Source organism: Labeo rohita, chromosome 5 (genome assembly GCF_022985175.1).
Source record: "Labeo rohita strain BAU-BD-2019 chromosome 5, IGBB_LRoh.1.0, whole genome shotgun sequence".
NCBI lineage: Eukaryota > Metazoa > Chordata > Actinopteri > Cypriniformes > Cyprinidae > Labeo > Labeo rohita.
The window spans coordinates 23,629,282-23,644,934 of record NC_066873.1 but is presented as its reverse complement, the minus strand read 5'-3'; the positions used below and the strand labels follow the sequence as shown (position 1 = coordinate 23,644,934).

The 15,653-nt window shown below is 35.5% G+C and overlaps 1 protein-coding gene across 1 annotated transcript; it reads left to right on the top strand.

The window, feature by feature from the left end:
* The first annotated feature begins 1,493 nt into the window (after window positions 1-1,493).
* Window positions 1,494-7,789, top strand: tagln2 (transgelin 2). The gene is made up of 5 exons (XM_051108952.1): window positions 1,494-1,657; window positions 4,981-5,165; window positions 5,256-5,427; window positions 5,880-5,982; window positions 7,110-7,789. Exons 2-5 carry the CDS (start codon window positions 4,986-4,988, stop codon window positions 7,258-7,260), a joined length of 606 nt encoding a protein of 201 aa, XP_050964909.1. The 5' UTR covers window positions 1,494-1,657; window positions 4,981-4,985; the 3' UTR covers window positions 7,261-7,789.
* The last annotated feature ends 7,864 nt before the right edge of the window (window positions 7,790-15,653 follow it).

Genomic DNA, 15,653 nt, shown 5'->3' with positions numbered 1-15,653 from the left:
CTTATAGTCCGAAAATTCAATGCAGGGAAAAAAATTGACAGTAGAGTCTGTAATATATAATATGTGGGTGAGCAATGCTAGATCCTTTATGTAAACAAGTCATGTGCTGGGTTGGCCAAAACAATGACAATAGCCCCTTTCACACATACAGTCTTTACTGGTAAATTACCATTAAGAGACCATGTGTAAACAGAACAGAAGTTGTAACATTACCAGTAAATTACCGGTAATATCCTCTGTGTGAATGCAGACCGAGATTACCGTTACGAGCACGTACAAGTTCAGAATATGCTGACATAAGACACCTAAGACCATTCTGACGCAGATGACGCATTTACTCTGCGCTATGTAGTGTGGTTTGAAGTGGTCTAATATGATGTCTATATGTTTACACCTCCAAATTTACAAACACCAGGAGGCACAGCCTTTCAGAGGTCATTTCTGGTTAGTGATGTCACAGAATTTACCGGTATTTTTAACTGATGTGTAAATGGTGCTTTACCGGTAAGAAGCCAGAACGTTGTTGCTTGTGTGAACAGAGCATTTTTGTATTTACTTATTTAGTCGTTCCGGTAATTTTACGGCAATTTAATGGTATTATTGTGTTAAAGTGGCTGACACTGCAAACATGCAGATAAGAATGTCAACACAGACCTTAGGAATGTACAATGTGAAGCGCCAGATTATGAACACCCCGGATTAATTATTAACTCTGGGTAAACTATAAGCAGTGTGAAACATGAAACAAAGAAACACTAGATTCTGTTAACCCGGAACTTAAGGTTAACTATCAAATGTGAAACGCCCTATCGAATGAATAGAATATATTATACTTAGAACACTGTAAACTAAATTAAATATACAAGTAAACCTAACATATAACACACTGTACAAAGCACAGACAAGTAAACCAAGGTTACCTTACAAAGACTATACATAAATGCCACGGGAAGTGACTCAATTCTGTGTTGCTAGGGAAGCAAAGGTCAGCCAAAGTCATCATTACAGCTTACTTTGTTCAGTGATGTCATGGCATGTCAGGAAAGGTATGCACGTCTGTCTGATGTTCGATCTGGCTCTAACTTCTGCCTCATGTAATGTCCCACGTCATTTAATTTTTCATTCGGTTGTCATGTGTTTACTGTGTGACTTCCTGTTTCATCAGACCCTTTCAGCAGCCCCATAGAAAATGCCAAGATATTGTCTCATTCATGCCCGTGTCATTCCTATCGCCCTCTTTCCACTGCTCTGGGCGGAGTGGAGGAGAAGGCATGTGAAGAAATTCCTCGCTCTGTCCAGACCACTTCTTTTCCCTCTCCCAAATAAGGACGCACATTGCAATACAGGAAAACGAGAGAGGGAGGGAGGGGCAGAAAACGGTGGGGAAAAAGTGCTCTGAAAAAAGTCATGACCTTTTATGGATGTGGTTACCTCCTCTTTTGCCTTTCTTGCTGTGTCCTTCACTCCCTCTTTCTCATGCTTGGTCTCGCTCTTGGTGAAGTCATTTCCATGAGGGTGGCACTCCCTGAGCTTGGACCCTAAACTCTGTCATAAAGGGGAAGAGACTCTCTTTCACATAGACACACGCACTTGTGTGCATCACAGAATACGCATTTTCACATCAAGACTACTGAGCAGCCTTTCCACACATAAACTGGTAAGTACTACACATATAAAACTACATATGGCTAGGTTAAAATGCTTTTGTACATAAATATGTAACACGCACAAAGACCGAGAGAGAACAGTGAGCATGTAAGAAAGAATGACAAGCTGAGAGAAAGTAAGTTCGAGCATTTAGAGATGTGATTTGGTGGTACAAACTGACTACAGCAGACAATGACATCAGAATGAAGAAGAAATCTTATAATTTATTTCGTTCTTCAGAATACTGTTGGATGCCTCTGCCTGTTTTCACATGTTCTGTGCCTATAAAGTGTTTTTATTGGCAGTAGCTGATGATGTTGCAAGTTCGTTCTTCTCCATGTCATTTTTCTCTGTCTCTCTCACAAACACACACACACACACACACATTCTGGAACCGCATACTCCAAAACCAAATAATAATCTAGCTGTATGACGCACATGTTTTTCCCCCTTTAGATGAGGGTTGTTCTTTATACTCCTCTCTCTCTCTCTTGTGAGATTTAAGTGAGAGTATCAGATCTCTGTAAAAATGCTTTTGGTTCTGAACTGAAACCAGCTCCTCGAAAAGCCTCTGGTTTCCTGTGTTTAAAGACTGAGTGTTAGTGGTTAAAGCTCAGCTGACTATTTGATTTTCTGGTTTGGCAAACCTTAACAAACTTGATTATCACATAAAGTCATTCTTAATTATTTCTCTCTCCATTTACCATATCAAAAGTGTTTGCTTACATACCACGTCTTCATATAGGATACTACTATGAGCTGAAGAGGGAGTCTTAGTGCAGCATAATATTGAGCTTGAAGCCAAACAGCAGTTAAAATGAACATTTATGAGAAAGTTTTGCAACTCAGTATGATTGCATCAGAGACTCCAGGTGTGCTCCAGGTGTTTGTCTGTTTATATTGTATTTGTACTGCTTACAAATAAAATGAATGCTCACCGGATGTGAACTAATCGGACTCTGAAATAAAGAGTTGCAGTCATCAAGACACGCATAACTCACCTCCTCTACAAACATGGGCAGGGCAGGCTGTAACTTGTCTTTTTTGCATATATCACCCATAGCAGTGATGTGAGTTGAGTTATTTGCAGGGACAAGGCTGTGTAGATGTGCATGAAAGATTTGCAAATGCTGGTATTATAACAGTTTCATAGTGGAAACAGCGAGAAAATAGGAAGAAAGAAAGGTTGTTTGCTTTATGTGTTTGGATGACTGATTATTAAACGGGCCACAGTTTTCTTTAGATGCCTTTGGGATTGGACTTTGACAAATTTATCTTGAGTTTTACCTAGTCTCTCTGATTCTATCTGTATAAGTTTGCCTATACTGTTGTGTTTGCATTAAGTTCTCGATGTGGTGACTAAAACAATAATGAATTCAAATGAAGGCCTGATAAATCCAATATGGCCTAACAGCAGTTTTAAAGGTGATAAGAACATGTCGACACAAAAGCAGGTTGCAGCATTTCTGACACTCAGTTGTCATCAGTTTCTGATTACTATCTGATGGGTCTTTGCAGGTTCAGAGGTTGTGTTGTGTTGTCAGAGATTAAGGTTACTCTTGTTAGAAACTACACACTACAGTGAACGCAGGTTATTACCAGAGTGCATCCAATATTTGCATTGAAACTTTGCATTACTTTCGAGAAAGGAATTTGCATGGTAGCCTTTACAGTTAGGTACTCCTTACATAGCTAAATCCTTGGACTATACACAGATTCTGGCTTATTAACAATAAAACCAAACCTGCCTGAACAGATCATGTAAAATAGCATGGCATGCTAAAAACACAAAAAGCACATCTGCTTATTCTTGTTCAAGTTTGGTCCAGTGATAAATAACATGACTGAAAAAACTAAAACTAAGCTCAAATACTTTTTTTTAAATCTACAATTAAAATAAAAAGGTAGATCAATTTTTTTTAGTTTATGGTACAGCCCCTTTCCTACATACAATCTTTACTGGTTAATTACTGTTAAGAGATCATGTGTTAACAGGACTTTTTTTAAAGATGCTGGTACATTTGTTCTGGCAATTTACCAGTAAAGTACACTACCGTTCAAAAGTTTGGGGTCAGTAAGACTTGTAATAGTCTTTAAAGTAGTCTCTTATGCTCATCAAGGCTGCATTTATTTGATTAAAAATATAGAAAAAAAAAAAAAAACAGTAATATTGCAAAATGTTTTTACAATATAAAATAATGTTTTTTTATTTTAACATACTTTAAAATAGAATTTATTCTTGTGATGAAAAGCTGAATTTTTATCAGCTGTTACTCCAGTCTTAAGTGTCACATGATCCTTCAGAAATCATTCTAATATGCGGATTTATTATTAGAATGATCAATGTTGAATAATATCAACAGTTGTGCTGCCAAATATTTTTTGGAACCTGTAATTTTTTTTTCAGGATTCTTTCATGAATAACAAGTTTAAAAAGTACAGTGTTTATTCAAAATATAAATCTTTTATAACAATGTAAATTATTTATTATTAACTTTTAATAAACTTTTAATTATTAAGTTAATACATCCTTGGTGAATAAAAGTATTAATTTCTTAAAAATCTTAAAAAAACTTTTGAACGGTAGTGTAGTTGTAACATTCCCAGTAAATTACCAGTAATGTGCTCTGTGTGAACACAAGATTACCGGTATGAGCATGTACGAGTTCAGAACACACTGACGTAAGATGTCTACTCTGGGCCAATCATAACATGCTGACACAGATGATGCATTTATTCCGTACAACAACATTTTTTCTTTTATAGTTCAGTAGTTCAGTTTAAAGTCATTTAATACGATGTGTCTGGGCCAAAAGCAGCTGCACACAGTATATGTGAAGGTTTTCCACAAAAATGAAAAAAAAAAAATCAACAAAAACCAGTATTTTATAGTTACCAGTATTTTGAAGCCGTTGTGTGAATGGTGCTTTACTGGTAAAAAAGACGGAACATCATTGCCTGTGTGAACAACACATTTTTGATTTTACCTGTAAAGTCGTTCTGGTAATTTTGTGACAATTTACTGGTATTACTGTGTGAAAGGGACTACAGTATACTGTATATGTTGTCTATTTTTATTAAACATGAAAATGGCACTAGATAATACTAGCAATAACACTTGATGTCTTTGAGAAATTAAATGCCAGCATTTAAATGGTATCAGCTGTCACAATAACTTTGGCAGCACAACAATTCCAAAACTAAAATATAATTAAATACACATTGAAACATTAAAAAAGCACTATGAAACTGAACTAAAACTCACAAAGTGGAAACTAATGAAAGTTACAATAAATTAAAATGACTATTTTTGTGTGTGGGTGTGTTTTTCAGTCCAAATGGCAAACAAAGGTCCATCCTACGGTCTGAGTCGCGAGGTGCAGAGTAAGATTGACAAGAAGTACGATCCAGAGCTGGAGGATCGGCTGGTGCAGTGGATCATCGCTCAGTGTGGGGATTCCGTAGGAAAACCTCAACCTGGAAAACAAGGCTTCCAGCAATGGCTTAAGGATGGATGTGTAAGCCACCACTTATACTAAAGTCTACATAACATCATCACAATCCTTTGACCATTTTAATCAGCTATTTTTCTGTTCTCTTTTTTGTAGGTTTTATGTGAGCTGATTAACAGTCTCTGTAAGGATACAAAGCTTGTGAAAAAGATCCAAAGCTCTGCAATGGCTTTTAAACAGATGGAGCAGATCTCTCAGTTCCTTGGTGCTGCCGAACGCTACGGGGTCACCAAGTCTGACATGTTTCAAACAGTTGACCTGTGGGAGGGTGAGTGCCTGTTTTTATCATGTGACCTCTAAATTATGGCATTAAAAACAGACCTGGTATCCACCTTTTTCTGAACGCGGAAGTCTCGCCCGACTGGAGCGGTGCTTTACATTTCCGGTCTCCGGTGTTTCTAGTCAAATGAACATATTTTTCGAGCCGATGATATAACGTTAAACCTGCACACATTTTTATGTTTAGTTATACTAAAAAAGTTTCAATTCGGTCCGTTTCACATGGATTTCTATGGAAACCGGAACACGAAAGCACCTGAACAGAACTTAGAATCCTTCATGGCGCTGCTCATCGGTTTATTTAGGAAAAAGGTGGATATTTTGGCATATATATACACTATTATAGAGTTTATTAGTATTTTGAGTCAGTTTTTATATTTTACTGCCAAAAAGGAACCATGTATTGATCTCTACTTGATCTATATGTTTGTGCGTGGATAGGTAAGGACCTTGCCGCTGTGCAAATGACACTGATGTCTTTGGGGAGTCTGGCTGTTACTAAGAGTGATGGCTGTTACCGCGGTGACCCCAGTTGGTTTCACAAGTGAGTGTTTTTGTAGTTTCCTCTTCCTGTTCGCAAAATGAACCTGCTGCCATAGCAACCAAATAACAAAACAAGCCACTGCACTGGCTGATTTGCGGTTGTGGCTTATTGTCATAGCAACACGATAACAAACACGTATTGGCCAGACATTTTTAATGCATCCAGCATTAAATCAGAAACACAGATAAGTGTGTTTCTCATAGAAATACATTGTTACTAGATATTAAGAAGAAATTTAACAGTTACAGCAGTTATAAACAAATAGACAGTTTCTTTGGTGGCTAAGAGGGAAAGTTACTTGAAAAAAGTAGACTGCTGTTCAAAAACCTGGCGTCTGTAAAAAATTTTTTAAAGAAGTCTCTTCTCATCAAGGCTGTATTAATTTGATCAAAATTACAGTAAAAACAGAAATTTTGTGAAGTGCTATTAGAATTTAAAATGACTGTTTTCTGTGATAATTTATTATAGAATGCAATTTATTCTTATAATGACAAAGCTGAATTTTCAGCATCATTACTCTAATCTTTAAAATCACATGATCCTTTGGAAATCATTCTAATCTGATGATTTGCTGTTCAAGAAACATTTATATGTTCATCAATGTTGGAAACAGTTAATATTTTTGTGGAAACTGTGATACATTTTATTTCTTAGGATTCTTTGATGAATAAATAGGTTTTAAAAAAAACTGTCACATTATTAATGTCTATTAATGCATAATTGCAGAATACATTTAATAATTTCGGTAACACTTTATAATAAGGTGTCATTTGTTAGCATTAGTCAATGTATTGACTAACATGAACGAACAATGAACGATACATTTATTACATTATTTATTAAACTTTGTTAATGTTAATAAAAATACAGTTGTTCATTGTTAGTTCATGTTAGTTAACAGTGCATTAAATAATGTTAACAAGCACAACGTGATTTTTAATGCTGAAATTAACATTAACTAAGATTAATAAATGCTGTAGAAGAATTTTTCATTCTTAGTTCATGTTAACTAATTTTGAACCTTATTGTAAAATGTTACTATAATTTCTTTTTGAAAAATTACTAAGCCCAAAGATTTAATCAGTAGAGTATGTTTACCCAAATATTTGTTCTCGTCTTTACATCAGGAAATCCCAGGAGAACAGGAGGGATTTCAGTGAGGAGCAGCTGAAAGAAGGTCAAAGTGTAATCGGCCTACAGATGGGCACTAACAAAGGGGCATCGCAGGCAGGCATGACTGGTTACGGTCGACCTCGGCAAATCCTGAACAACCAATAAAGGCCTGACAATCCGTGATCTGTCCTTCTTGGCCCATCAGCAGGGCAGATCAGACGTACAGTCTCACTTTAACCTTCAGCAAGCTGGACAATAACAATGAACACACATTGCTTAAACTAAAGTTTACAAATTCGTTCTATCATTTCAAACTAAAAGTGCTCCAGGTGTTTGCTTCAGAAACCAACTATTCCCTACACATGAGCTGTTATCTTATACATTCCATTAGAATTCCATTAGTCTGCCGTAAATTCTGTTAGGGTGCAGACAGACATACATTCCATTATTCTATTACATACATTCCAGAGAAACGCATTCTACTGCACTCCATTGGAACAAAATGCCTATAAGGTGAATTCAGCCTTGCATGGTCAGGTGTTGTCGTGTCTTGTGGATCCGATTTGTATACTCCGCTCTATATTCATTTTCTGATCTAAAATCAATATGAAAATAGGGCTTTACACCATTATGTTTATACATTGTACATGAGTAACTAATAATTGATTTTGCTAATAAAAATGTTCAAATCTCATTGTGTTCAGTTGTATTCCAGCCTTTGTTCAGTTTTTCTGCTTATGTAACAATGCTGGCAGTTACAGATGCCAGATAACAGCTTTGCTCACACCCTTCTGAACCCAACATATTTCTCATTTCATCTCTTTATCCAGCCTGCTTTCTGCTTTTGATGGTTATGTTAGATTATGTTTTAGTTGTGGAAGAAAGAAAACAGAATTGAAAAGAAGAAAAAGAAGGGGTGAAAGGGAAGCAGATCTTATATGTGAGCAATGTCACGGAATGCCACAGCAATTGCAAAATGCTTTAAAACATGGGGAAAATCATGGGGAGGCGGCACTTGAGGTTGGAATCTAGTTTTTTTCCTACCATCAGTATTTTTCTCTCACACGGTCCAGATACCAGTAGTTCCATAGCAACAATCTATGTGCAAAATGAATTAAGGCACGAACATGACCTGAAATTTTTATCTGATCCTGACTAACATACAGAACCAGTCAAAAGTTTAGACACACCGACTCTAAATCTACTCTAAGTCTTCATTAGACTTTCCCTACATTTTAGGATAATTATATTCATTTAATTTCTGTTAATAAAAATACAACAATGTAGAAAACAGGACTTAAGCAGTGATCAAAAAACTAAACAAATGAGAACTTTCAACCATATTTTAATGTACATATTCACACTGATTGCTGTTCTTTCATTGGCATACCTCCTAAAACAAAACCAGAACACACTTATAATGTACAACAGTCTCTAAATTAAAATTAGACTAAATTGTTAATGCATTTTTTCTAAATGCATGTTATTGATCTTATTCATTCCTGCATATGATCTGAGACAACAGACTTTCCCAAGCATTTAGTCAGCTTAAACCCTTCCCCTTTCTTACAACCAACTGCAACCTCCTATCAGATTTGCCTCTGTCTAGTCAACACTCAATGGGCTGAACAATTCTTTTTCGTTAATTGATTTCACCTACTGTATATGTACATCACAGTACAGAGGAATGCATCAGTCACTACCATTACATTCTGACTTCAAACTGACATGCACATAAAAAAAGTTTGAAATGAGTAGTCCTGAATGAATACATCAAGTCACATTATGAACCCGAGTATTCAGACACAATGGATTTATGTCTGTTTTTATTGTTAGGTTCGTGCAAAGTGTTTGCAAGCAAAAAACAATGCTGTTCTCAGAGGCGCATTGGAATGCTATTGTAATCATTGCAAAAGTAATACACAAGAAAAACATCTGCAAACTCTATAACTCCTACGTCTATAACTGACATCCCTTCATCCTCCCCTTCCTTCCTTTTCTACATCCTGCCTTCACACTTCCTGGTTTGTCCATTACATGATTTAACATATGTCTCTTGTGGCTCAGCAGATAACCATAATTACATAATAGAAATTCCAAAAGCGCCTATGTTAAAACAACAACAACAACTTCCAGAACAACATCCAGCAGCCTAGAAAGAAACATAAAAGGAAAATACCATGCTTATTATTTTTTATTGTGGTTTTGAAGCTTAATCAACCACAACATAAGTAGTTTTCATGCAACTAAATGACTTATGACCACTGTGCAAATTACAGATTTGTTAAGATTCATGTGGTTATGGTGTGAAACGATGAACATGGACACATTTTCTGTCCTGTGCTGCTCCCTGCTGTTATACTCAACTAACAGCAACATATCGCCTGTCTAAGCCAGAGCCGTATAGAGAGAGAGTTGCGACAACTCCATTGACTCCAATGGACCAGTTTTTTACAGCAATGGCGGATCGTGGAGGCGCGCAATAGTTCCCGGAAGTAAGCGCTAATACTATCAGCGCCATAGAGATGCAGCAGAAGAGACCGCTGTGACCGATTTTTACAAGGTAAGACATTTATAGAACAAAACTGTATATTATCAGAGCAGTTAATTAAATTACCTTATGCATTAAAACAGATTATTATTAGATTATTCCTCACTATTCCTCATTATTCGTTTTCTTAAAGCAGTTTAATTCATCGTTGTGAAATTGAGGCTTTTAAACGTGATTTTTGCTGGTGGAAAGTTAAATATTAGAATTAAATTTATTGCAAAGGATGCTGATGGACCTAAGTGAGAATGAAATAGAGGAAGGCAATTTTCATTTGAGAATCATACTAGGCTAAATTACCAGAAATATATTAAATACCACTCCTGTATACAGTTGAAGTCAAAAGCTTACATAGACCTTGCAGATACTGCAAAATGTTAATTAAAATAATTTATATTACCAAAATAAATACGTTTAAACATTTATTTAGTACTGACCTGAATGAGATATTTCACATAAAAGATGTTGTTTACATATAGTCCATAAGAGAAAATAATAGTTACATTTATAAAAATGACCCAGTTCAAAAGTTTACATACACTTCATTCTTAATACTGTGTTAATATTGGTAAATTAATTCAAATTTTGCAGATTCTGGAAGCTGTATGTAAACTTTTGACTTCAACTTTAATAAATCTAATCACAGTAAACATGTACTTTATTACTGTGTTTTATATTTACTGTACTTTTGTACTTCGACTGTAGAAACACTGTGTGTGGAGGAGCAGCAATGCCACAGGACTGATATGTGATAGAGCATCACTTTACCATTTCTCCCATGTTTTTCTCCTTCTCTATTTTGCTCTCAGAACAAGAACCACCTGAAGACTCCCTGTAATGAGAACACCTCTGAAGACAAGACGCCAAGCCTTGAGAGGACTTCAGATGACGCCAACTCTGAATAAACACATAAAACTACCAAATTTTCTTTGTATTATAATCAACATGATCAAATCATGTGATCATGACTTTAATGTATTAATTGTTTCTGCTGAATACATTATGTTAACTAACTGCATGATTTGTATAAGCTAATTTTAGAACATTTCTGCCATATGAACATTACTTTGACAGTTACACCTGTTAACAGAACTCTTATTTGTAATGTAGAAACATTAATTTTCCTGTAAAGCTGCTTTGAAACACTGTGTATAATAAAAAGTGCTATACAAATAAATGTGAATAAAATAAAACTTGATGCATCTTTTTTCTCCTCTCCATGTCAGTAGGAAAACCATAAATTCATTCTGCTTTCTGTGAGTGACTCTGGATCATTCCCATTTAGCACAGGAAACTACAAGGACAACATGCTTTTCCGTTTATTATAAATGAATAAATCAGTTGCTGTAAATAAGTGTATAACAAAAGTCAACATACGTAAAATATATGATTAAATGTGTAAAAACAATGTTTTAAGTTGAATATACTATGAAAATATTTATATATTAATAATTATGGGGTGAACAAGAATCAAAAACATTAAACAAGATGAATTTTCCTTAATTTAATTTTATAATTCACTTATTTGGTATTAAGACAACATACCAACAAGACAATACCATTTCAAAACAGCAAATGCAGTCTTTAACCAAAGTTACTTTAGCCTAAAATATGTTAACAAGGCAAGTAGCGATAGTTGACCACATTAATCCTCAAATATTAGCATAGTATTTTATATTTTAAATACAACACTGATATAACTGCGTATGCATTTTATAAATGATGTAAATACATTCTTTTATTGTCTACAAATTAATCAAAATCGCAGTTCTGCCTCTCCAACTCCATGTATTCCAATTGCCCGCTATGAACTTCCTGGAACTATTTGAAGTCTACACGAATCACGTGACGATCGAGCGTTTTGAACTTCCGTTGTCGCAACTCTCTCTCTCTCTATGGCTCTGGTCTAAGCCAGCCTCATAGATTTGATTGACCAATAAGAATAAACTGGTTCATGGAGGTTTCAGCATGGTTTGTATAATTAGTCGCCAACAGAGCGTACTGTAGCCCTTGGCTGAACATCAGTGAAGAACAAACATTTCGTTGTCTTACCATTAATCATCAACTAAATACACTGGTTGGTGTACTGAATTACTGGGCTGGTCACATTTGTATATGATTGTTGATTATTTAACAGGATATTGTAATAGTTGTCTGTAGAGCAGATCAAACATCTAGAAGGAGAACATCAGTAAATCAGTAAGTGTAAATAAATTTCGTACAGTGCTGACACACACTTTATAGCCAAAACTCCCTTTTAAATTTCAGCATGACATTCTGGAGAACTAACCATAAACTGTTGCAACAGTTTGGAAATATCGTTTTCTAATCCAGCATGACACACTGCCTCCAATATATGTAGAACTTCACTAGATGGTATAAAGTAGCTAACAGAACAGTAATGTAGTCCAAAAGTTGTTTCAACACATCATGCCCTCAGCATATATCATAAGTGTTCTTTGTTTCACACACACAAAAGCCCAGATTTCCTGTGAAACTTTAAAACAACCTTCAAAAACAATCTTCAAAGCTATACAGGTGCAACAGGTTTCTAAGATTAAAACACAGCTGAATTAATCCTTTTTCCAATAACCAAGATTAAGATGCCATTTATTCCTACACAAAGTCAATGAACTGCATCCCTGGTGAAAAAAACCAGCATATGCTGGTTAGGTAGGTTTTGATGCTGGTTTATGCTGGTCCTTTGCTGGTTCATGCTGGTCCTTGACCAGCAACATGACCAGCATAAACCATCATAGGACCAGCTTAAACCAGCATCAAAACATACCTACCAGCATATGCTAGTTTTTTCACCAGGGATGTGAGCCATGTGCTTTTTAAAAACATTTTACTAGCTTTAACATTAGATTATTAAATTGGAATATACGCTAATTTGACTAGAAACACTGGAGACTGAAGTTAAAAGTGAGGCGTAACGTTCAGGAAAAACAATAAGAATAAAATATAATAAGAAGAATTTAATATAAACATAATTATAAATAAGAATTTTCACCGGATATTGTAAACTGAACAAGTAAGCACCATGTCTGCCATTTTATTCTGGCTGAGGAAAAAACATTACAATAAATCACGCAATGGTGATTAAATATAACAATCACTCAGTTTATATCAGATTGTGCAAATTATTATTACTTTTATGCTTTGTTCTCAAACTGTTAATGTTAACAACATTAACACTGCGTGACTACGTGCATTTCGTGTCTATTAGCATGTAGATTTCAATTTCTATGCAGCATTTGAATTTCATATAAATAAATTGTTCTTTTAACTTAAAAAGCAAATTTATGTTCCTTAGAACTGGTTTTCTTTGAAATGCAGGCTATCTGTAATCAGATGCACATTTAAAAACTGGAATATAATTTAATTTCAGTCACATGTGTTTCATAAACACATAATTCTTTCTAGATTACAATCCGCCATTTAAATAATACATGTAATTATTCCAGCTGTGAGAAAAAGCTATAAACGTTGAGCACCACTAGCCTGGATGCCTTCTTTGTGTTTACAAACCTGAGGTAATGACGCGGAAACATGCTTAAATTCCCCACTATTTCCTACCAGTACCATCCAAATTAAAAAACATTACTGTTGTGAATGTGTGCCTAAACAAGTAACTAAAACCCCCTTAGCTGTTATAAATTCACTAAAAACCATGGCTTCAGAGGGCTTACTGCTTTTATAAAATGGTTATACATAGTAAAGTTTTAACAAACTCAAACAGAGCAAATAAAGGCCACGTTCACACTGTCAGTTTTTGTTAATAATGATTTGATGGATGATCTCACGGCTCGATTGAACTGTTGTTGTGTCAGAAAGTGATAAAACTTTCAGTTTACGGACGTCGCCATCTTTGATATTACTTTGACCATTGTTGCTGTGGTTACTAATAAGGAATATGGGCTTGACTCCGGTTTCACGTTCATACAGACAGTATTCAAAAAGCGACTGTAAGCTACTGTGTGAACGTGTCATTTAGAAAATCACACCTGTAAGTAAATGCGGTTGTCAATCCCAAAAACTGACAGTGTGAACTTGGCTTTATAATTTACAACAGCTTCAAACGCGGCTCAACCAATCAGAATTGGACCAGAACTATCTGTTTCATAAACTTATTTTTTGTTGAACCTGTATGTGAACATAATTAATTTTTACAAAATCGCTTCATTACTTTTTCAAACACTTCTGATTGGTGTTTAGGTTGCAATGCTTAGCTCTTCAAAAATACGTAGATCTAAATGGAACGCTGTTATGGACTATTTTCAACTTTCAATTGACCAGGACAGTTATCAGTAATCTATTAGGCTAACAGATAGTCTTTAATTATTGAACATGACTGTGAAGTTTGATTGTGTGACTCCTGGGAAATGCGATAGACTGTAGCCCCTTTCACACAGCAATCCCTGTAAATTTCCATAAAATTAACCAGCGTGACTTTACCGGTAAATACACAAATATGCTGTTCACACGCATGGTAAGAAGCCATTCACACATCAGCTCCAAAATGACATAAATTCTGTGATGTCAGTCATCCTAAACTATCTCTAAAAGTCTTCATTCACCCACATAATTAGAAATGATTTAGAATCACAGTTCTGAAGTCTGAGTGACAGGCATATCAGGGATCCAAAGAAACACGTTTTTGTGCTTATAAACACCAGATGTACTGTAATAGTATCCAGTCCCTGTTGAAAAAAACAGCATATGATGGTTAGGTATATTCTGACGCATGGCTGCTGGTTTATGATGGTTCTAAGCACATGACAAGCTTAAACCAGCATATGACCAGCACATGACCAGTTTAAATCAGCTCATGACCATCTAAGGACCAGCTTAACCCAGCTCAAACCAGCAGTCATGCTTCAAAACATACCTAACCTTCATATGCTGATTTTTTCAACAGGGGTTGCAGAGCCGCAGCCCTGATGAGTGGAAAAGAAGGCTGGGTCTTGAGCGCAATACATTGAAAAAGCTGCGAGACAAGGCACAGTGGTCAAAGATATGCATATCTATACATATTTACATAGAAGAACTAATTGGAGGCAGTGGAGGTTTGTAAACAGTTTAGAGTAATCGTATCATCTTCAGAAGAATGCTACGATTGGCCAGTTTGGACTGTTTGTGGTATACGGGATGGCTCACCTTCGACTAATCTTCCATCACCATATCACTGATGTTTTCATCTTCCACTTTTTGATGAATGGCCACCCATGTGTGGATGACATGCTTGCTGATGGTCAAAGTTGATGTGTAGCTTTACTTGGAAATGACTTCTTTCATTTTCCTTATTCCAGTGATTACCGAGGTTGATATCGTAAGATTGTTGAATAGAGGGTTACTGTATTAATGATCTTTATCTGTTCAAGACAACATGGTGTTTCAAAACTGATGGGTGTATAAAGTATATTGCTTCACTGATAATGTTCATAGCTGTCAGTCAATTTAAATCCCGTACTTGCAACAAACAAAACTGATAACTACAGTACAAACACAAACCCATATAGTCATCTTAAGTTCCAAACAGGCTTCTACAGGAAAAGACCTCACAAGATGAGTTCAATGACTGTATACTTGCTTGGGTTATAAAAACACAAATAGGCTATTGTATAAGAATTATTTATTTATGCAAATGTACAATTTTACAATGTAAACATTAGATACAAAAATAGGATAAACTTGGGAAAACTGGACTGTTTTTGACATCATATCAGCTAGGGCTGCAACGAGTCCTTGATCCTATTCGAGTAAATCCCTCGATTGCAATTTGCCCGTGTCAAGTAATCGGCAAAATACTGTAAATGGCGCATTCCACATATTAAACCCATTTAAAAATCACAATGCATAATGCTGTTAAGAATTCACAAACATTATGATTCAATTAAATAAATATATGCAAAGCCGTTGTAATATGTGCACTTTATGTACGTGCGTGTAGGTTACATACGTGTGTGTATTAAAGATGAAGTGGACATTTGAATTAAATGTTGTTTAG

What these genes read in the sequence shown, in the direction of transcription:
- tagln2 (XM_051108952.1), top strand. Translation starts at nt 4,986, where the DNA reads ATGGCAAACAAAGGTCCATCCTACGGTCTGAGTCGCGAGGTGCAGAGT. An exon ending in AATGGCTTAAGGATGGATGT is followed by an intron (nt 5,166 to 5,255) that starts GTAAGCCACCAC and finishes TCTTTTTTGTAG; the next exon opens with GTTTTATGTGAGCTGATTAA. An exon ending in AACAGTTGACCTGTGGGAGG is followed by an intron (nt 5,428 to 5,879) that starts GTGAGTGCCTGT and finishes GTGCGTGGATAG; the next exon opens with GTAAGGACCTTGCCGCTGTG.